Source organism: Coloeus monedula (assembly GCF_965178545.1).
Source record: "Coloeus monedula genome assembly, chromosome: 12".
Lineage (NCBI taxonomy): Eukaryota > Metazoa > Chordata > Aves > Passeriformes > Corvidae > Coloeus > Coloeus monedula.
The window spans coordinates 21,317,756-21,341,816 of NC_138792.1; the positions used below are offsets into that span (position 1 = coordinate 21,317,756).

The 24,061-nt window shown below is 43.5% G+C and overlaps 1 protein-coding gene across 2 annotated transcripts in view; it reads right to left on the reverse strand.

Annotated features, from left to right (window-relative positions):
* Positions 1-22,986, reverse strand: part of STK26 (serine/threonine kinase 26) — a gene marked incomplete at its 3' end in the record, with an annotated part of 37,189 nt that extends 14,203 nt beyond the window's left edge. For both annotated transcript variants that reach the window (XM_082289471.1, XM_082289472.1), the window contains exons 1-3: positions 22,759-22,986; positions 22,523-22,653; positions 7,573-7,803 (exon numbers count right to left, since the gene is read on the reverse strand). In XM_082289471.1, the coding sequence (XP_082145597.1) occupies positions 7,573-7,803; positions 22,523-22,564 (273 nt within the window). In that variant the 5' untranslated portion in view covers positions 22,565-22,653; positions 22,759-22,986. The remainder of the gene's footprint in view (positions 1-7,572; positions 7,804-22,522; positions 22,654-22,758) is intronic.
* Positions 22,987-24,061: the final 1,075 nt, after the last annotated feature.

Here is a 24,061-nt window from a genome sequence, read left to right on the forward strand (position 1 = left end):
CCTCTGGAAAGCCAGTGGAAGGGTTGTCTCTGGTGTTCAGCATCTCAGATTATACCCATGATGGGATGGTTGGTTCCTCCCTCTGGGTGGAGCATCTCACAATGGGGTAATGAGTCATGAGGCCAAGTGTTGATTAGGCTCATTAACAGAAGATGGTCCAGAGGGAGTTACCTATGAGTCATGCAGCAGGGCATTGATGGGCCATTAACAGAAAGATAGTCTGGGGGGAGGAGGCAAGGAAACACTGCCCCACCCGATTTCAACAGCTCATGAGGATGGTGATAGAATACACTGCAACGCAGGACATTATCCACCCCTTATTCTATTACCATCTACTTCATCCCAAATCAATACCTTCCTTAAACTCTACACACACACAAATATATATACAATGAAACCCTACACACAGTTCTCACCTAAGATTAGGTCTCCTTGTGGTACACAATGGCTTTCCCCATCTTTCTGCATTACCCACCAAGTGTAACCAGGTCCTTGAGCAAAGACAATCCCACGGATGGGTTTGCCTTTGCCTGAGGTGGGTTTAATCCAAACAGTCTTTCCTAAAATACCTCTCAGGTGTACCACAGGGACTCTATCTCCATCCACTGTGTGCGAGGGTTCAGATTCAGCAGGGCCAGCTCGATTGATGCACCCTCGGGTATTGACCATCCACGTGGCCTTTGCTAACTTCAGGTCCCAATTTTTTAAGGTCCCCCCCACCAAGTGCCTTTAGGGTGGTTTTAAGTAGTCCATTGCTGCGTTCAACTTTTCCAGCAGCCGGTGCATGATAAGGGATAGGATATATCCATTCAATACCGTGTTCTCTAGCCCAGGTGTTGATGAGGCTGTTCTTAAAATGAGTCCCGTTGTCTTACTCAATCCTGTCAGGGGTGCCATGTCTCCACAGGACTTGCTTTTCCAGGCCCAGGATGGTGTTCTAGGCTGTAGCATGAGGCAAAGGGTAGGCCTCCAGCCATCCAGTGGTTGCTTCAACCATGGTCAACATGTAGCGCTTGCCTTGGCAGGTTTGGGGAAGGGTAATGTAGTCAACTTGCCAGGCTTCCCCATACCTGTACTTTGACCATCGTCCACCGTACCACAGAGGCTTCACCCACTTGGCCTGTTTGATTGCAGCACAGGTCTCACAGCTGTGGATGACCTGTGAGATGCTGTCCATGGTAAGGTCCACCCCTCGGTCACGGGCCCATCGGTATGTTGCATCTCTCCCCTGACAACCAGAGGCATCATGGGCCCAACGAGCTGGGAATAATTCTCCCTTGCGCTGCCAGTCCAGATCCACTTGAGATACTTTCACCTTGGCAGCTCGGTCCACCTGCTCGTTGTTGTGATGTTCTTCATTAGCCCGACTCCTGGGTACGTGCGCATCCACATGTCGAACCTTCACGGTCAGCTTCTCTACTCGGGTGGCGATGTACTGCCAAATCTCAGCGGCCCAGATGGGTTTCCCTCTGCGCTGCCAGTTGGCCTTTCTCCAGCGATCCAGCCATCCCCACAGAGAACTAGCTACCATCCACAAGTCGGTGTAGAGATAGAGCCTCAGCCACTTCTCTCGTTCAGCAACATCCAAAGCCAGCTGGACGGCTTTAAGCTCTGCAACCTGACTTGATCACCCTTGTCCCTTGGTAGCTTGTGCAACTCGTCGTGTGGGACTCCATACTGCAGCTTTCCACTTCCAGTTAGTGCCTACAATTCAGCAGGAACCATTAGTGAAGAAGGCATAACGTCTTTCAGTCTCCGGTAGCTCATTATATGGTGGGGCTTCCTCAGCACGAGTCACTTGCTCTTCCTCTTCTTCAGAAGATAACTCGGAAGTGACACCTTCCAGCCAGTTTGTTATAATTTCCAGAATCCCAGGACGATTCGGGTTTCCAATACAGGCACGCTGTGTGATGAGAGAATCCATTTGCTCCATGTAGTGTTGGTGGCGTGATGCATGGATGGAACCTTTCCCTTGAACATCCAACCCAGCACCAATAGTCGGGATGCAAGAAGCAACTGTGCTTCAGTGCCTATTACCTCTGAGGCAGCTTGAACTCCTTCATAGGCGGCCAAGATTTCCTTCTCTGTGGGAGTGTAGTTGGCTTCAGATCCTCTGTAGCTTCGGCTCCAGAATCCCAGTGGTCGGCCCTGAGTCTCACCAGGCACCTTCTGCCAGAGGCTCCAGGACAGACCATTGCTCCCGGCTGCAGAGCAGAGCACGTTCTTCACCTCTGGTCCTGTCCTGACTGGGCCAAGGGCTACAGTGTGAGCGATTTCCTGCTTGATCTGGGCGAAGGCTTGCTGCTGTTCAGGGCCCCAGTGGAAATCATTCTTCTTGCGGGTAACCAGGTAGAGAGGGCTCACAAACTGGCTGTACTCGGGAATGTGCATTCTCCAGAAACCTATGGCGCCTAGGAAAGCTTGTGTTTCCTTCTTGTTGGTCGGTGGAGACATTGCTGTGATCTTATTGATGACCTCGGTGGGAATCTGACGTCGTCCATCTTGCCACTTTACTCCCAGGAACTGGATCTCTCAGGCAGGTCCCTTGACTTTGCTCTTCTTGATGGCAAAGCCGGCTTCCAGGAGAATCTGGATGATTTTCTCTCCTTTCTCAAATACTTCCTTTGCTGTGTTTCCCCACACGATGATGTCGTCGATGTATTGCAGATGTTCTGGAGCCTCACCCTTTTCCAGTGCAGTCTGGATCAGTCCATGGCAAATGGTGGGACTGTGCTTCCACCCCTGGGGCAGTCGGTTCCAGGTGTATTGCACGCCCCTCCAGGTGAAAGCAAACTGGGGCCTGCATTTTGCTGCCAAAGGAATGGAGAAGAAGGCATTGGCAATGTCAATAGTGGAGTACCACTTCGCTGCTTTGGACTGCAGCTCGTACTGAAGTTCCAACATGTCCGGCACAGCAGCGCTCAATGGTGGCGTGACCTCATTCAGGCCATGGTAATCCACCGTCAGCCTCCACTCTCCGCTGGACTTACGCACTGGCCATATAGGGCTGTTGAAAGGTGAACAGGCCTTGCTGACCACCCCTTGGCTCTCCAGTTTATGAATCATCTCATGGACATGGGAACCACAGAGTCTCTTGTCGGTGCGGTACTGCCGACGGTGTACTGTTGCTGTGGCTATTGGCACCTGTTGTTCTTCAACTCTTAGCAGTCCCACGGCAGAGGGGTCATCTGAGAGGCCAGGCAGTGTACTCAGTTGTACAGGTATCTTCTGTCTCCACAGCAGCTATCCCAAAAGCCCAACGATGTCCTTTTGGGTCCTTGAAATACCCATTTCTGAGACAGTCTATGCCGAGAATGCACGGGGCCTCTGGGCCAGTCACGATGGGGTGTTTCTGCCACTTGTTCCCAGTTAAACTCACTTCAGCTTCCAGTACAGTCAACTGCTGGGATCCTCCTGTCACCCCAGAAATAGAAATTGGTTCTGCTCCCACATACCTTGATGGTATCAGAGTACATTGAGCGCCGGTGTCAACCAAAGCCGTGTATTTTTGTGGGTCAGATGTACCAGGCCATCGGATCCACACAGTCCAAAAAATCCGACTATCCCTTTCCTCTACCTCGCTAGAGGCAGGGCCCCTCTACTCCTGGTCATGGTACACGTTGCTTCCCTCCGGTGAATATGTTCCTGAGGTCCCTTCAAGAGGATCAGTCATACTATTATTCCTATACCATCTGGAGTTCTGTGCACAACAGACCAGAGCAACGTTGACTCTGGATGAGCTTCTTGTGGTACTTGTCCCTCTTTTTAGTTCACGTACCCTGGCTGCTAAAGAGGAGGTGGGTTTTCCATGCCACTTATTCATGTCCTCTCCATGTTCCTGAAGGAAAAACCAGAGATTACCTCGTGGGGTGTATCCTCTCTCCCTGGTTGGGGGATGCCTGCTCCTAATGGCAGAGACTCTTGTTGGCTCTGGGGAGATGTGGTAAATCTCTTCCTTCAGTTCCTTTTCCAGTTTCTGATGGCCTTCTTTAATCAAGCTCCGGACTTGCTCAGCCAGCCTTGTTTCCACGGACGAGACATGGGTGCGAAACGGGGCTGTAACGGTGTCCTCATAAATCCTTAGTTTGTTCACCAAGACGCCCACCCTGTCCTTGCCTTCCCTCCATTGCAGCGTTGCCAGGTAAAAGGAGTACATCTCTGGTCCAAGGCGTGTGAACCTCAACCACATCCCTGATGTGCACTGGACACCATCTGGGCTCTTAGGAAATCTCTCGTCTTCTGAGAAAATGATCTCCAGCACAGACAATTGCCTCAGGCACCAGATACCTTGTTCCATTGTGCTCCATTTTCCTTGGTGCACCTGGAGGTCTTCTTTACAAAGGTACCTGTCCCTTACACTTGTCAGCAGTCGCCGCCAGAGGCTGAGAGTTTCTTGGGTTCTCCCGATCCCCTGGTCAATGACCACATCCCGGGACAGAGATCCCAGCTGCCTGGCCTCACTTCCATCCAGAATGGTGTCATTGGCTGCAGCATCCCAGATGCGGAACAGCCAGGTCAGGATGGACTCATTTGTCTGGCAGGTGAATTCCCTTCGCAGGTCGCGCAGCTCACCCAGGGATAGCAACCGAGTGATGATCTCTGGCTCTGCCTCTTCTGGTGGGTGCAAAGGTCCTGCTGCATCCTTGTCAGTCACTATGCGGACTGATTTGCTTTTTGATTTCTTCTTCTGAACGGGAGCAACTGCAATCGGTTTAGGCTGTTCTGGTTCAGTGACAGTTTGTGTGGAGATGCTTACAGCGCCTTTGGTTTTTTTCTCCTCTGTGTCAGTCTGCATGGACATGGACGCTGTGGTCTTGCATCTGGGTTCTTTCTCCTCTGTGTCAGTCCATGTAGAGATGGACACTGTTGCTTTGCGTTTGGCTCCTTTCTCCTCTGTGTCAGTCTGCGTAGACATGGACGCTGTTGCTTTGAGTTTGGTTTCTTTATTCTCTGTGACAGTCTGTGTAGACACGGTGTTTGTTGCTCTGCTCTTTTTCCCTCCCTCATCCTGAGGATGCTGTGCCATAGCTCTTATTCTAAGCATGGTGTACTCGGTGCAGGCTGTACAGAGAAGACAAAGCAGAACTGACAGCAAGTTTATGACGTCTTTGACATCCAGAGGGAATTCAATATTTTCAAAAACTGTTGTGCCTAGCCTGAAAGGCTGGAAGAAACCACTCTCTACTCCTCCCACCAGGGGCTGGGTGCGATTGTTGAGGAGATCCCAGACATAGGAGCCCAGACTAGGACAGCCAAACAAAATTGAGTATATATTCTGAATGGTATTCATCGCCTCGCAGGTTATTATTATGCTATAGACATAATAAAGGAATAAAGCAATTCTCATACTATTCCCTGGTTTTAACAGGAGTAATACAACAGGCAGGTAGTTCCCCATGTGAGGAAAAATATAGAGAGCAAGATACAGTATCCATATAGACAAGCTCAGCACCATGGTGAATAGGTTTCTGTTAATACAAAATTGTAGTTCTGACTTTCTCTCAGAGCAAGCCCCACATTGGGTGCCAAAATATGTACTAGTTTGAAAACAAACCAGTGGGAGGCACCAAGTCCGAATAACAATTTAATAGGGAAATAAAAGGAAAAAAACTAAAAGAAAACACTGGTTCAAACTGACAGAGTCAAGATACAACCTGACTCCCTGTTCGTCAGGGTGGTGGTAGCAGTCTGGTAGAATGGTGGCTGCAGTCCTCTGAAGCGGTGATCCTGTAGAAAAGGGTCTGCTCTTCCTCAGAAGGTCCAGTGGTGGCTGTGTAGCTCCTGTCCTCTGGAAAGCCAGTGGAAGGGTTGTCTCTGGTGTTCAGCATCTCAGATTATACCCATGATGGGATGGTTGGTTCCTCCCTCTGGGTGGAGCATCTCACAATGGGGTAATGAGTCATGAGGCCAAGTGTTGATTAGGCTCATTAACAGAAGATGGTCCAGAGGGAGTTACCTATGAGTCATGCAGCAGGGCATTGATGGGCCATTAACAGAAAGATAGTCTGGGGGGAGGAGGCAAGGAAACACTGCCCCACCCGATTTCAACAGCTCATGAGGATGGTGATAGAATACACTGCAACCCAGGATAGCTTCTTCCAAGTAAAAACACTTTCCAAGAGTTACTTTGACCTGTTTGTACTTCAAGGCAAACAACTGGGCTTTTACAGCACAAAGTTGAAAGGATAGATATTCAGGAGAATAGAATTTAGGACTTACCTCATCACAGAAAATAAAGGACTGTAAAAACTACTGATAATGTCTGGATCTGCAGTACCATTTGTGCACTGCTCCAGGGGAACCTTACTAGTTGAATTCAAAGTTATCTTGAGACGAACCTGCTTGTTCTAATATAGTGTGATGCCAGAAGGTAAATCCTACTTCTCAGACCTTTATTACTTAGTAACAAACAAAACAAAACTCCCACTGATTGAGCCCAATAAAGAGAAGCAAAAATGGGATATCAATGGCAATTTGTATATTTACTTGCGTATGAAGAACTCTCAGTGAACAGCAAAGCCATTATAACTGTCTTGCATTAGCCAAAATGAGAAGGTAGCATTTGGAGTATACTAAATATACCTGCTATATTGGAAAAATAACTTGCCCACTTACTATAAAAATATAAAAAATTGAATACATTTGCAATTTAAACAGGAAAAAAGAAACATCTACAAAGAACATTACTAAATAAATTCTGCAAATACTTCTACGTATCACTGAAAGATAAAGCACAAGTGTGACACAGAGAACACTTACCAGAAATCTGTCTTTAAACTATAGAAAACCCCACTACACCTTAAGAAAGCAGAAATGCTGAGAGGGAGACCAAGCACCACAAAACAAAACCAACCAGAAAAACCTCCCAAACTGAAGCAAACATACCAAAACTAACAAAAAAACCAAACACAAGCAGATAACCCCTCCTGGACACTTAATATACTTCAAACTATCATTAAAACTTTAGCTTTTATCAAATAGTTTTAGGGATTTTTTAAAAGTCACCTAAAATACATCTGCAGTGAAAAACACTTAAGCATTATCTAAGGTGAAAAGTCTTACTCAACATTTTGGTCTTCTGTAGGTTTTCATTTTTGTTTGCTAAGTTATGCCTTAGATAACATTTTACACAGTGGTTACATAACTCTGCTGATGTCAGTGTTACTTTGTCTCAGGCCTACTAAGCTGCATAACTGCCAACACATTTTACATGGTGCAGGGTTTCTTTCCATACCAGGAACAACTTTTGTTTCTGTAATTACAAAGGTATATTTTTCTTGCTCAGAAAGGCTACAAAATTATGCTAGGGATTGTGGAGGGAAGAGAGAAAACCAAGGTCCAAAAGCAATGGCAAAAACAATCCTTTATCAACGCTGTTCATTCTGTAGCCATTTTGTGCAAATCCAGCCACAAAGAGCAAGCAGCAAAAGGAGAAAAATGAAGTGGAAAACTCTGTTCAAAGAAAAATAAAAACCTACTAAAAATGCCAAGTTGGCATGATAAATCTTCCTTAATTTTAGATGTTTTTCCTAGCAGCATTCTAGCAAATCTTTGTGAAATACTATACATTACCTTTAAATAAGATCCATAGTATTTTGTTACATAAGGACTATCGCACTGACTTAAAACAGTTATCTCTTGCTGTATATCTTCTATTTCATCTTCTGCTTCCTCAAGGTCTATGATTTTTATGGCAACCACTTGCTGTGTCCGATTATCAATTCCTTTGAAGACCTCACCAAAGGAGCCTTTCCCAATGCGTTCCAGTTTTGTGAATAGTTCTTCTGGGTCTGCTCTATGGTTCTAGAAAAAGAAAAAAAAAAAAAGGAAGGGAAAAAAGACACATGAGTTGCCTAAGTTACTTCCAAGTTATTAGCCCTCATTACTTCCCAAGAAGCACATCATCCACATTTATCATCACCAGAATGGCTGCATCAGATAAAGTTATTTCCCACACACTAACTTCTAATTCAGCTATTAGTTACAGAACATACATTATGCAATTCTGTCTAAGGTAAGTGAGCCTTACCAGGGAGGAAATCAGGTACAAACCTCATTTCACTTCCTCACATAACAACCCTTTAAAATGAAAGAATAGAGCTGTTCTTAACATTAATCCTGTCTGTGCAGTAATTCAGAAGACTGGGGAATGCAATTACTGGCACAGGACCACCATCATCACCCAGGCAGAAAAGGCTGGACTTCCCACCTGGCCAAGAGCCTGAGGCAGGCACAGCTCCCTGTCACGTAACCCAGCGAGGGGTGGTTGGGAGAGGATGGCAGATTCCAAGATCAAGTAAGACTAGGTGTCTTTGGAGCAGTTAAAAGTGCTGACAGAAAGATGAGCCAAAGGAACTGAGAGATGTTCAGCAAAGAAATAAGAAGGCTGTCATGGAGTACTGAACCCACGGCACCGATCAGAACTGATTGCTACCACCATACGTGCACACAGAAGCAAAACGCTGCTGAGGACACCACTGGTTTGCAATCTCTGCTGAGTTACTACTCTTAAAATCACCAGACTGGTTATTATACAAGTATTTTAAATTTCTTAGCTTCACTCAAGTAGTCAGGAGGGCAACAAAGAAGGAGCAAATTCTCATTTTCCCTTCAAGATAAAGCATGCCATGTGGCTGCTTAGAGAACCTTGCATATCCAAACATCAGAGCAGTGGCTTTTGAAGGATGAGGATGACACACTCCACAGTTTAAGAACACAGAACTTCAGACCAGAGTACAAAAGTTTACTGAGAAACATTCTGAAGAGGTCAGACAGACACACCAAAAGAACAGAACAGCCCGTGTTTTGAAGAGCAACACAATTAAACACCTTACTGCTATCAGAACTGGGCAACTGACTGCACAAATCAGAGCTGAATAAAGAAACATCCCTGCCTGAAAAAAGCCCTCTAATTCAGTAAGAAGTTTTGAAAATACGGAAGAGATGCTTTGCTCTGCATCTTTCTCACATTCCAAAAGTCAGAACCAGCAAAAGAAGCGGCAGGTTTGAAAGAAGACATTTAACCTAAAGCACAGATTACCCTACATAACCAAATACTCAAGTATCAACATGAAACTCCAGAAAACAACTTTACATTGGTGTTCTTGAAAATTCATGAGAAAATCTTTACTGGGAAAAAAGATATTTTAGTACTTTAAGCTAGTCCAAAATAGACAGTCCCATTTTCTTACACCTGGGCCCTTATTGTTGCTTCTTCCCTTTGACCAGAACCAAAATGTATTCAACAATAACGTGAAAGAATCAGGAAACAGATTTAGCTAAGAATTAACTATATGATTTGCCAGGTTTACTTTCAGCTGAATCAGTTCACTGCTCTCATATACCAAGCTGTTATTTCTGCTATCACAAGAGGAGGGAACATGAATTACTACAGCAGATTCATACTGATCTGTGGAAGTAAGATTTCTAGGTTTTGCAAACAGACAAGACACACTGCTGCTCCTGAGAAGCACATTACAAGAGGAATGAGGAATTTCCCTTGTCTACAAGGAGCTCATTGCTACTCTGCTCCATTAAAAACAAACAACTCCTCGAAATAGTTAAACAAAAAAAATGTATTTTCTTCTCTTGATAGAGACAATGAAAGACCCAAAAGATGAACAAATACACAACCAAAGCAAATTAGAAAAAAAAAAAAAGGGGGGGCCTATTTGGCCTGAAACCTGGGAAAGAAAATTACTGAAGGCTTGAGGTGCTCATAAAACTTTTAGTTAAAATGGGCCCAGAACACCAGTAAATCTTCAGACTGTCCAAAGACAGACACATTGCCATACACTACTGCACCAGCTCCTGCCATCATTTCATCGCTAAGACTAGAAACCATTTAAAAAAAAAATCTGGATTTAAAATCTATTTTCATGAGTGCACCAAAAAATTTTTGTAGGGACAGGTGTAGCAAAAGCAGCAGCGACTGCCACCCAGCCTTTCCCTGCTGCCAGGTAAGATGCCAAACTGTCGTCTAGCCAGGAATCGTTTCTCAACTGCATTAGTTACAATAAGGAATAATTAACTGATAGTTCTCCATTTACAATGAACAGAGACACACAGTTTCCAAGAAACAAGTTAAGAGAGATGACTGGCAAAACTTTTTATTGATGCTTAAATACTCATCTTTACAAAAACTAGCTTCAATTTAAGACATACTTGGAATCTGGGATTTCAGGAGTCATTCATACTAATAGCTGTTGTTGATTTTAGATTAAACCTGTTAAACACTTCCAGTCAGATAAAAGAAAAGCAATTTAATCACAGACATACTCAGCTAATCCAGCCCTTTACAAATGTCTGATCACCTCAAAGGGCAACACCTGGATTTTGCATGGTTAAACAGAAAACTCCTCTGGGCTCCTCAGCAGAAAAGCACATCACTCCATCCTATACACCCACTCAACCACCATCAACAGAACAAACCAGGCCTACAAATTTTCTCCCCCGAGCTACTTCAGATGAATCAGAGCTTTAAAGGCTATTTTATCTTCCAACAACTACTGATGCCATTATGCGTGAGTGCTGGAGTACAGGGAGAGATCAGTCATGGTTGGACTTGCCAATGCTGCAGAACTCCATGTACATCCCTGGGAGGAGGAGGTGGAACAGAGGGGCATCAGAGGAGAACAAACTGTGAGAGACTACTTGAGGAAACAGTCACATCTTTCTATTCTCAGAAAATCCACTCACAGCAAGCAAAGTCAGCTTTACAGCTTCTGCTACTCACCGAGGCTGACAAAGCACTGTAGGACACTCCAGGATAAAGACAAATATTTCTGACCAACTACAGCTAATATTGAGATAATGTCCTATGGAATGACTTCAAACTTGTAAAACTACATAATTTAAAACATGGCCATAGTACAAAGACTGCATTTTGAAACATATTTGCTTTTACGTTTCTTAATTTCCTTGTCTTTCAGCCTATTGTTCTACAGGAATGTTTTTCTTTAACTGATGAAAACAAAACAAAACTTTAAAAGACTGCTCTGTAAACAAATGTACAGAAAAGGATGAAGATGTATTTTATACAAACAGAAGCGTATATGTGTGTATACACACCCTCAATACATACCAGTAAATTTCTGCAACACAGCTGTCAGCTAAGCTTCTAATATGGTACAAATTGAGAATTTTAACACTATTAACACTCCTGAGCAAAACCACCCATTGTTATTCCTTGTTTTTTCACAGATCTTTCACTGAAATGGAAAAAAGCTTTAAAAGATGCCTGCATGAATAACTTTTTTAAAAATAAATACTGGTTTCCATGGGAAGCCATATCTGTTGGGCAGCAGATGGTAACAACACAATAGACAGTATATGGACTCCATCATCACCTCTCCAAAGATAACACCTTGTAAGTGCACAAATCAGGCAGAGAATGTCTTGCTCTTCCCCTCCCTAAGCCTGGTTCTATAGACAAAAGCAGCAACAAGTATGACAAGCACAGGCACATTCACATGCCAGCTCCGTTCTCACCAGTGTGACTAAGAGCACCAGCATGAGTGTGACAAGACAAGCCCTCTGCACTGCTTCCAAGTATGCCACTTCACCAGCCCAGTACAACCGCACAGCCTGGAGCCTTCAGGAAAACTCTCTTATCCAACCTTGTGCCATCACTGTATCTGTTTATACACATATGTATGTGCACACAGAAAGTCACACAATCTGGCTCCAAAGAGAGGAAGGAAGTCATCCAATCTGACCACCCGCCCAGAAGCCCCAAATAAAAAACACTATAGCATAATTTTTGCCAGCATATTTTTTTTTTTAAAACGTAATTTTTGCCAGATGTTGCATCAAGTATTGTGCCAATCTGGCTTATATAAGCACTTTCCTTTGATTCCAATAAACACGTGTTTCTGAAGCCATGTCCTGGCTGTGTTCTGCTACACCACTGACTTGCTGATTCACCTTTCCGCTTCTGACCCTGTCATGTACCTGTTCTTCAAATTCTGAATTCTTCCTTTAAAAGAAACTTAAAACATACTGAATATGTAACTTCCAAGATTATACAGACATCTAATAGACCAAATTAGAAGAAACAGTGTGTCAGGCTTTGTCTGGATCTGCTGGTGCAGGACAGCTCTTTGACAGAAACAGGTCTTCTGAAAATGCATATTAATGAATTTCATTCAAAGGTACTGAATACAATTGAATGAAAAAGCAAAACTTGAAAGAATCTTGGACAGACTGAACTAATGCCTTGATTCTAACAAAATCAATCACCTAACATCCTCTAGGATTCCTAAAGCAAGTATTTTAACAGTCTTGTGAGATTTCTTCTAAGTAGTCTGCCAACGTGAGAACATACATCCTCTTGTCTTAACAGTATTTCTAAAACCTGAGAAATGCTGTTACACTAACAGGACTTTCAAGCATCTCCCAGGCTTTATCTGGAACAGAAGTTCCCTTAGAATTGTAGCAGTGCTACAGAACAGCTCACCTACGCTGGGAGACATTACCCAAATAAGCATTAAATAAAGGTAAAATAATTAGTTCAAATGATTTTATAAAAGGTTGGTAAGAGAAGACCACAGAGTGTTTACTCATGTTTTTCGAGCACCCACTACTATGGCACTCTAACAGGTCCTGGTAGCTTTGGAAGCCATCAGATTTACCTGTGTTTAAAAGACTGTATTTTCAAGCAATTCCATTTGCAGGCATTTACATATTCTCAGATAATAAAGAACCTCTTAAATTTTTCTTCTGTTCAGACCCCCCAAAAATAAAATTAAGAGGGAGTAAGAAAGACAAACCTGATAGGCTACAGAAATTCTTAAGAGTAATGTCTTAATCGACAGATACATGCTTCTTATCTCTTCCCATAGAGTATCTGCATGTAGTTTCAGATATTATATATATATATGCACACACATTATACACCATGCATGTTAAATCATATAACAATATTTATTTACATAAATTACATATATTTTCATATTTTACCTGCATAAGGAAAGTTACTCACAGAAACAGTGCCATAGGTGGTGGGGGTGTGTGTATACATAAAAATTTAAGTAGTTTGAAGTTAATGAAGGCACAGGTGCAGATTCATTATTACTTACAAAGAGTAAGAAAAAATGAACCTGCTGACATTCAAGACAAGGGTGGAACCTCTAGACATCTCTTTTTCTCCATCTTGAACACATACACACTTCTGTTTTCAGCTACTTTGGCATGCAAATAAACTCTAATGCTGCCCTGCAGTCCTGTTCAAGACTCAGATACCATGATTTGATTATATTTACTGGAACTGTATGATACATATGCAGAGAAAATTATTTTAACAACAAAATATTTGATTTTATCAAACTTTTACATTATCTAGAAGCTTTTCTACTCAGTGGGTAGTAAAAACTAGATCTGGGTTTCACTGTCCTTAAAAGGGACCTGACTTCTGTTACACCCTTTATGAAACATCTCTCTTATCTGACAAGGCCAAGACTCACTGCCATTTTTAGTGAGAACCTGGAAAACTTCATATAAAAGCAAAAATAGTAAGCAAAAACATAAGTGGCTTTGTTTTTATCAAGTTAGCCATAGGGTGAGTTGCTTGAAAATTTATATGACTATCAAAACTCTAAAATCAGCATTCAAATCCACCTATTGTCAGATTTTTAAGGAAATAATTACCTTCATATTCAAACCATCTCTGACCTGTGGCAGATGCAAGCTGCTGAAAATGGAAACCACTGAACTCACTTCCTCTGTTCTTAGCTTTTTTTTCACACAACATAAAGCAGCTTAGGAAAAAGCATAAATAAGCACAAAAAAAGACTAATACCATATGTCCCAAAGATTAGCTCTTTGCAATTAAAAAAATTTACACCAATTATTTATAAAGAGTACTCTGCACTGAGGAAAGGAAACTATGAGAAATTTCTCATGACAGTGAGTTTCTCTATAACTGACATCCTACACTTCAAACGGAGTCACACGTGATTTCTATTCTGTGTATCAATACCTTTAAACTACCTAGCAATTTTTAAAAAGTCCTCAAACCACTGCATATAGTTGCATGATCTCCAGTCTGTTCACATGTCTGAGGAGCATAGCCTATTAAAAAATTCAGAGAAATTAAGGCAGGGAGAGGGACACAAAAATTACATGATTGAGTCTTTACTTCGATTTGAGAAAGATGTGAGTGGCTAGAATGTTTTCTAGCTAGAAGTATGGACATCCTGAAATGGAGAAAGAAATCAGTCCAAGAAATCAACAGATTCTGTGATGTCCCAGTGTTCCAACTAACTCTGCTCTGCATTTATTAAGAGTTCAACAAACTGATCTTTCACAAGTTTCATCTTCTCTGTTGAACAGTACAGTATAAGTGACAGCTAAATGAGTAACTAACCCACCTCAATGAACAAACCTGAATTAGAAGTCAGAACATAAAGGACTACTGCAATTTCTCATTAAAGAACACTTGTAACCTCTCCATTTTAAGAACTGCTTTGAAAAACCCACTCTGCAGAGAGATCTCAAAGGCCACATCTAACAGGAATATGGAAAAATAACCATTTATGGCCTGCAGCCTACTTTTAGCAGTGTGCCTTTCCTTTCAGCACCAGCCTGCTTATCAGTACACAAACTTTTTTTTTTTTTTTTTTTTTTGCCACACCTATTTCAAGGAATAACCACGTCAGAACTCTGCCAGCAATAAACTATATCATTACAGCATTTCAACAATTTTCCTAATATTTAAATACAGCTAAATGGCAACTCCTACATAAATTTGACAGGCCTTCTCACTCTAGAAGCCATTTTAGCATTTCTTCTGTGTAAAGTTAGGACGTGATACACAGATTTTCTGCCTGTAAATAAGATTAGAATCATACTATAAGCCAGCTAGAACAAAGATAAGGTTTTAAACAACAAAATCCAGGTTTTAAACTTGCCAGTTCATAAACTAAAAAGTAGTAAAAAGACCTCAAGTATAACACATGTTAGTACTTTTGCTAAATCTCTCCAGTGAAGAAGTCATTACTTATTTTCAGTCTAAACAAAATTAAAGTGAGGCACAAACACACTAGTTGAAAAAGGATGGCTCCAAACCACAGTGTGGGTGGGCTGAAGAGCAGGCCACAACTTTAGTTACCACAGGTAACTGAAGTCTTCAGGCATAGTGACTGCCTGCAATAAACCTTAAGTGGGACCCCACACTTAGAGGGTATCACCATTCCTTTAATTTGGGGAGGGACCATTTGGAGAACGGAAGGCAAACACACCAGTCTACTACAATCCTAGGTTTCTGTCTTCTCCCCAAGGCTAGAGGACCACAAGCTTGAAAGCTGTACTCTCTTCTTGAACACTGGCCCTTGATCATAGCAATGATACTGGACCTGAAGTTACAAAAAGCAGACAATGAAAAACCAGAAATACAGCCCCAAAATGAGCTACAAAGAAAGCAAGACACCTCTGCTGCCAGAACCAACCTGCCAGTTTCAGGAAACTCCTTTTTCAATTACTTTGCAGCTCATTCATAGCATGGCAAAGCATCTCATTACATAAAACGAAAGGGGAAGGAGGAGGGGAGGAAAAGAAACACCCTGGGAAAAAAAAAAAAGAATCAGATTCTTCTTGCCAGCTAGACTAGAATAAAGCTGTGCAGGAATGTAACAATGTTCTTGCTATGACCAGCTGCCAGATGACACTTTCCCAGGTGAGAGATCAACAGCAAGAACATTTTGGTCCCCTCATAATTCTCTATGTTTTTAACTGATCTACATCAGTAGAAATTCAATCTTTTTTATTGTGTTTTACATTTAGGCATGCTACAACGCTCATGGTCACTTCAAGCTGTACAGTGTTTTTATTATTCTGCATTCAGCTCCCAACACAGAAGCTTCCATTCAAACACAACTTGACATCTTGCAAAGCATGCACACCCTCTGATCCTCCCCCAGTCAACATTATTCAGATACTCGGAACATGTAACAGTACTCAGTTGAGAGGAAAGCCTGCAAAAGATGGGGAGCAGGGGGAAACAGGAAAAAAAACCATTCTCCAGGACTGAACACATGGTTCTTGAATTCTGGTTCATGTAAACAGTGAAGCCACTCTGGGCTCTCAGACTTCCCCTTCCTAAGCTCAAGTGTGAAACCTGTAGATTTCTGCACATTTCTCATTCATTTTTCCTTCATCAATGCCCAGAGAATTCATGCAGAACCATGACAGACTTTGTCACAAAGCTTTTACAGATATGCTGCCTCAATCAAGATCATTCAAATCCAGATTTTAGCAACACAAACTTGGCTACACAATTTCAAAAACTGCAGTTCTGTGCAACTCTTCAAAGTTTTCCTTATGAAGAAGGAACTAAGTTGAAGCCATTCTCTTTCCCGAGCTACGGACCTAATCAATATAGCCCATCCCTGCAAAAACACATGCACAAAGTATGAGGAAGAATGAGACCAGCAAGCTACTGCTACCTTGTCAGCACCTGTATTAATAGTTTCTCTGATTCAGTTCTTTTTGACAAATTTATTTGGCTACCAATTCTCTGGCAGAGGAGATTTCAGTATCACCAGGTGGGCACCCTTCCCAGGAGATTTAAGCTTCTCCTTCAGAGCTAAGGAGTGTGCTCAGTGATCCTCATCTAATCAGCAGAACAGACATGTTCCAGAAGAACTGCAAGAATGTTTAAATTTAAAGAACAAATGACAGTTCTTTAGAGTGAATACCAGTGAGGCAGTATTAGGAAGGAATTTGATTTCCAATCATTGTAAGAAAGAAATAGCAGGATTTGGAACAGTGACTCCTGACACGATAGATACCTCACCAACTCTTTATTTCTTCAAAGACAACATACAAGCAGACACTACAGCATGACAAAAAACATTTGTCACAGACGCATTTCAAAACCAACTTTGTACTGTTCATCTCCAACCTCATCTTCCCAGAACCCATTCCTGAACCCTTCTGTCAGTTATTAAATTCAGTCCCTTAAGAATAAATGGAAGATGAAATGTCCCTAAGAATAAATGAAATTTCATGACTTCTAAATCTGAAGACAGTCACTTAAAGAGCAAACAAGTGGTACTTTTACTACTGGTTTTAAAATTCATCCTTTTCACTTTTAGAGATGACTGAAAACTGAGGCTACTACTCTTGCCTATCTTCACTAATACATTTCACAGGTCTCATAGGACAAATGCTGTTGCAGAGGCACACTCATATATACCCTTCCTGGGGTGCCACCAAGTTTCTGTATATAAAGAAACATTCCTCCTCTCAAAACAAGCACCTAAATAAAAAATTGCAATATATTCCTGAGCTATTGCTTGCTATACATTCTCCTTTTGGAGAAAAAGGAGAAAAGCAAGACACAACTTTCATCAGGACCTGTACAGCTGAGACACTGGAGTTCAAAAACAGCCAGTGCAAATATTTTAAGTGTTAAAATCAGAATAAAATAACAATTCTATAATTTTAAAAGTCAGAACTCTCTTTTCAGATGTCATGTTTTTATCTTTGGGGGAATATTATTCTCTGCTCAACATTGACAGTGTATGATTGTACAAAACAGCACAGAGATTAAGGTGCGTTGGTTTACGTGCTCTCTCCAGTTTCAGCTGATTTGCCTCTGAATTCCAAGTCAAAGCACATAATGTGTCTATAGAATTGTAAAATATGCACAAAAAATACTACTATAGCACTGGACTTTTGCTTTTAACCCTGGTAAAAGCACCTGCTGAATTCCAGATTATACCTGCACAGCTCCCATGTTCCAAATACTTTTCAGAGCTCTGTCTACTCCTTTAACAGCAGTAAGACAGTACAAGGATGACTGAGCCCTACTCTTCCTGTCACCAGAGTAACTTACCACAAGGCATAAGACGGAAGAACCAAGTTCAGCTAATAAAGCCTGAGCTGATTCAGCAAGCTACTACTAGATACAATATAGCTTGTAGGTCCTACACAACCAGGAAAGGAACAACTGCAGCGTTGAATTCCACAAATACTTTAAAGCAGATCTGCCTCAAGCAGCAATAAGGCATGCTCCCCTTAAGGCTTAAAATACTGTCTTCCTGCAGCCTACCTGCACTGTGGCTCAAAGTACCAATCAAGGAACTGAAACTGGAAAAAACATCACAGTCCACATCAACTTAATCAAAAGAAACCAGTTTTCTAGGCACTGAGGGAAGTCTCTCGGTGTCCCGTGAGTGCTAGACTTTCCAGTTTCCCTTCAGTAAGACATGCTCCTAAATAATAAAAGTTTAAAGCCTTTTCAAATTCACTGCAGAAGCATCTGGATACAGCTCAGGTCGTAGGAGAAGAATAAATTAAAAGAACTTTGAATGGATCTTTCTTCAAAGGTTTAAGTTCCTCTAACATGCACCTTCTAAACATTTAAGTATTTTACAGTAACAGACTGGTTGCTTTTAACAGAAGCCATATTTTTTTAATTTCAATGCATAAGGTTTACTAGAAATCTGACACACTTCCCGACTAGCTTTAGGTACCACACACTTCTAGATGTGCACTAAGTTAAGAGAAAATGTGGGGTTTTTACAAGGGCTATGAAAAAGACCATTTAAAAAATTAAATGGTACCTATCCTTTAATCTTTCCCCACCCATCCAACTAGGCAGTAACTGATCTGCCCCTGAGCAGCCTGCAGGGAGGGACTCTCCAGCTTCCAGGCTCAGGCCATTCAGTGAGCAGCACCCTACAGCCACTCTTAACCAGCAGCACAGAGAGCAAAGCTCACCTTGACATCCAAGTTTTCATTTCATCAAGCAATCCTTCAGTTGTGAATCAGAGTACACTGGCTGATACGTCACGTGCTCCTGGCTGCTCCACTTTTAGAGGAAGTTAGGCTCTTTATTGCAAGATAGTGAATGCTAATAAAAACAGATGGAGAGCAGGTCTAAACAACCTTTCTGACTGTGCTCAAAACTACTGTCATACAGGATCAAGACATACAAACAAAGCCATGAGAAAAGAAACAGAAAGTGTTTAGATGAGTAGGATAGCAGAGATAACGGGACATAAACCCCCAAACCAGGTTCCAAAGACACACATACTAACAAAAAATGCAAATGAGAAGAAACAACATTTCCATCAGTTAATAAATTAATATTTCACAGACTTAAGGGTTTGCATGACAAATTAGAATAGGAAAAGGGCAAGTTTATACATTTAAACTCTACCAGCTACAAAAGGCATTTATTAGTTGAGTGATGCTCCATCAAGTTTACAGACTAGTTTACAAAATTTAAATGCTGACATATTGAAAAGTAGCCACCCTATCCAACTTAGGAAGGTTAATTGTTACTCACTTGCAAGTGAACAGTTTCCAACCTCTTTTATCTGTAAAGAGTTTTGGAGCATTGTGTGAGATGCTGCCAAGAACATAAGTTCATCAGAAACGCATCAATCTGAAATGACGGACATACTTGAAATGTTCCGATCACTTGAAACAAACAACGGTCTGAACTATGTGCTCTGCCTGCTGGGCAATACAAAAGCACTTGTGTAGGACTAATAATACAAGGTCCAACACCACCTTCACTCCAGCTGTTTTCAGCACCTGGGCTGGCAAAGACAGACAGACAGCAACATCTCTCTCACAAGCTGTATCCAGAAACGTTCTGTAGGGGTTCAGCTGGATTCCTTGAAGATAGTGCTGGTGAACAGGTTTCTCCCTGTGAGATCCCAAAGCATTCCAGACAAAGAGCAAGTTTTATTTTTATCCCAAGGAACAAAGTTACTGCGACATTACTGAATAAAACCTCAAACCTGACAATCAAGCTCACTGCAAACTATGCTTCCTATAACCAGGACACCTTAACTGTGCTCACCATCCTTTCCATTTTCTATCTCATCTTGGATTCTGTGTAAAATGCCATAACTTGGGGTATCATGTTCATCTTCAGACCACTCATTTTATACATACACTGAGCACTTTGATTTCAGTAGCTGGGTAAGTTAACACTGTACAACTGGATCAAGTGAAGCCTTTCCAAAGGAGCAAGGAAAATGCATGTGTTTAAGAAGTTATTTGCAGAGGCAAGAATTGTTAGGTATAAAATTTCATTCTGTTAGGGACACAAGACAGGTTAAACAGAATGTAACCACTACATAAACAAATGGCTCTGTAACTGCTCATAAGGGCAACTGATAATACTACCTCTGGGTCTGCCACTGCTGCCAGGGGAATAAAGTCGGGCTCCAAGTCCACCAAAATAACTCTGTGTGACTTTCTGTAATTTTCCATATTTGAGGCTTTTTTAAAGGGGACCTGACTCTTCATCAGATGAAAAATCTTAAAAAGAGTCAAAAAAGCTTTGGTGATATACTTTGTTGTATATATTCTGTTATACTTTGGTGATAAACAGTCTTAAGCCATTTTTTGGAGTACGCAAATTACATAACATGTTTATTTTTGGATTTTTCTTGATACTTTTTGTATAATGAAATGTAAGGGGAAGCATAAGGTGACAATAAAGCTGAAAACTTCAAACTTGTGACATTCTCTGACAAATTCCATTTCCAACCGTTATATTCAATAAAACCTTCCCTCAATAGATTACAAAACAAGATGTTTCACATTACAGGCACTTTCCCACAGTCATAATTTTAACATAACTATTAGATCTTCCATCACAGAAGAACCTGTTCCTTCTTAATCAACCACCACACATTTACTTTAACACCGAGCAGAAGCAGGGATGCTTTTACCATCACTTAGATGATCCCGACTGAACAGTCCAGATAGGTTAAAAAAACCCAAAGGAAGGAACTCTTCTGCCTCAGACTGCCACACTGTTGTTGCATCAGTTTTAGGGTTTTTTTAAAATTAAAACACTCTGTATTATGACTCTTCTAGAAGAAGGATGAGCAGATTAATATCACACCAAATTCTATTTCTTTGTATTCTAAGGGTTTCAGGACTTGTCTAATCATCTTCATTTAAAAAAAAAGTCACCAAGGAAAAAATTGTGGTTTAATTCTGTGCATCTGTACCTATCTAATAGTTTTTAAAGATGTTTTTAACATACTAATATATGTTAAGGGCTGTGGGTAACACTAATAACAATACTAGTGGGGATAAGAACACTATCAAGATAAAGTTTATTGGTATAACAATGGAAAAACAGAACCTTAAATAATTTCAAGGCCCTTTTGTGACAGCAGTTATGGAAAACAGGACAGCAATACATTAAGCAGATATAAAAATAGGAAACTGTCAAACTAGAATGTTGAAACAGAAGTTTCCCAAATACAAACACACTAGAAAGCCCAGAGGATGTAAATAAAGAGGCTCAGGCTAAAGCCTTTAAATCTTTTATCACAAAAATTCTTTAGGATGTTCTAATACAACCATTACTCTGACACAATGGAACAAGTAGGCTGAGAAGATGTGGCTTGTGTCCTCTTATAGAAACAGAAAGTCAGTGAGAGACCATAATTTAACAGATTTCAGAAAGCCTAGAAATTATGAGAAAGTTAAACTAAACCATAGCACTGTAACTGGCCTAAATTAATATACAAATACCAGTTATACATCAATTCTACACTTTCTAGAAGTCATAAAGTTACCTGACCATGAGATATGTTAGCTTTCTGTTCTGAAGCCTCCTGAACTCTCTACTGTATCTCTCACATACATGGAGATGTATAATAAATATTTCTGTGTTATCTGAAGTGAAAAAACCTCCAATGTTATACAGGTATGACTATCCCAGAAGTTAAGAGAATGCTCGAAACACTGAAGGGGCTGCCAGTATCTGACAAGCAAAAATGAACAGTGAAATGAGATGGGTTCTAAGCTCCTTTATGTTGATAAAGATCTCTGGCCAAACTTGTATCAGATTGTCCAGTGGAGTAAGAATGAAAAGTCAGAGGTATTCCACCTTTCCTATGGAAGCCATTAACACATCAACTTGTTTGTTTTCTAAGCAGTAAGACAAATGACAAAAATGACACCAGGCCTCATTCCCAGGCGAGGAGAGCTGCAGGTTGCTGACAGACGATGTTCCCCAGCGCTCTGTCCCCACCAGACCTGGCAGATGAATCCCAAGGTTCTCCGGGAAGCTGCACTACAAGCCCAACGGCAGGTTGGTGGGGAAGTCCTGCAGCAGGTCGGCCTGCCAGCGCGCCTGGTATGTCATTTACAGCGCACCCACACACCCTGCGATTAACTTCACTTCGCCTTTAATCAGTTTTAGAGGCTCTTACGTGCTCCTGGATGCGGCGCGGCCATCCCTGAACAAAGGGGCCAGGGAGGGAGGAGAATCTCTTCTCCCCCGCCGGGGTACAGGTACGCGGCCCCCGAAGCCTCGGAGCAGCCCCTGCTTCCCTCCTTGCCTCCCTCGGCGAGGCGAGCGGTCCGGCCTCCCTCCAGGCCGAACGCGACCTCCTCGCGGTACCGCTCGGCTTCGCCCACCCGTAGCCCCCCGTGCCCCGGCGGCGGCTCCGCCCGGTGAGGGCCGCAAGCGCCGCTTCCGGAGCCCGGCCTGGGGCCGGGCCCGTCGCCTCCATTTTGGGCCCGGCGCGAAGCTCACCTGCATGCCGGGCACTTGCACCGCCACGGGCGAGTGGGCCATGGCGGGCTGCGGCGGCCGGGCGGGCGCCGCCCGCTGCTCCCCGATCTCGGCCTCTTTCTGTTGGGCGGCGGCGGCGGCGGCGACGGGGCCTGGAAGGACAAAGCGGTGGGAAGGCGGCGGCTTCAGCGCGGGCCGCGCTCCCTCCTTCCCTCCCCGCCCTGCCCGCCGGCCCCCGCCCGCCGCCGGCTCCTCACCTCGCGGCCGCGGGGCTACGCTGCGCGAAGGGCGGGCGGGGGTCGCTAGCGCCACTGTCCCCTGCCCGCCGGGCTCCCCGCAGCGGCCCTACCCATGCCCCGCTCCCCGGTCCCGACGCGGGGGCGGCTGCTCGGGGACCCCGGGGTGGCGGCTCTCGGCGCGGCCGGGGCCAGCTCAGAGCGCCATGTCGGGCTCCGGCTGCAGGCGGCTGCTGCTGTGCAGCAACTGCTTCCTTCTCGGCTCCGGCCTCGCGGGGCGGAGCCGCCCCACGGCCTCGGCGTCACAGTGCCCGCCTCCTCGGGCGGGCCAGGCCTGGGCACGGCGGAGGGAGGGATAACGGAGACCGCTCAGCGTCAGCACACCCCGGGCTTGGGGTTGTGGGGGCCCGCGCTGTCACAGAATCACCAACAAATAGGTTGGAGAAGACTTGTGAGGTCATCGAGTTCAACCTATGGCCCAACACCACCTTGTGGACCCGACCATGGCACTGAATGCCACGTTCAACCTTTCCTTTACGGGACGGTGACTCTACCACCTCCCTGGGCAGCCTGTTCCAATGTCTAATCACCCCTTCTGTGAAGAAATTATTTCTAATGTCCAACCTAAATCCCCCCTGGCGCAGCTAAGACTTTGTCCCCTTGTCCTGTCGCTGGTTCCCCGAGGGAAGAGCCCTACACCCACCTAGGCTACACCTTCCTGTCAGGGAGTTGCACAGAGCAATAAGGTCCCCCCCTGAGTGTCCTTTCTCCAGGCCAAACACCCCCAGTTCCCTCACGGGCTCCTCATCGGACTTGTGCTCTAGATGGTTCACCAGTTCTGTTGCTCTTCTCTGTACCTGCTCCAGCACCTCAATGTCCTTTCTGAATTGAAGGGCCCAGAACTGGACACAGCACTCTAGGTGTGGCCTCACCAGTGGTAATGCCGACCCCTCGGGCGCTATCATGGGGTCCCTCCTGCACAGTCACAGCAGTTTCTCCCTGGCCCCGGTGCCCCCAACACCCCATCACCCTTGTATCCCTGGGTCCTGCACCCTGGAGACACAGGGTAGTAACAGGGTGCAAATAACTGAGGGGATATTTGATGGGGTTTACTTGCTTTTGTGACAAAAGTGGCGATGTCTTCTTGTTCCAGGGGTGCTTCTGGCAGCCACCTTTGGCGGAGGTGTTGAGGGCAGGCCCAGTTCATCTTTGGAGGTTCAGCTCCCAGTTCAGGGTGGTTGGCTCACCAGTAGTGTTCCCCCCTCCTTGGCCAGCTCTCCCCACCCTGCACCGGCTGCTGCAGGGCTCTCCCAACAGACACCTC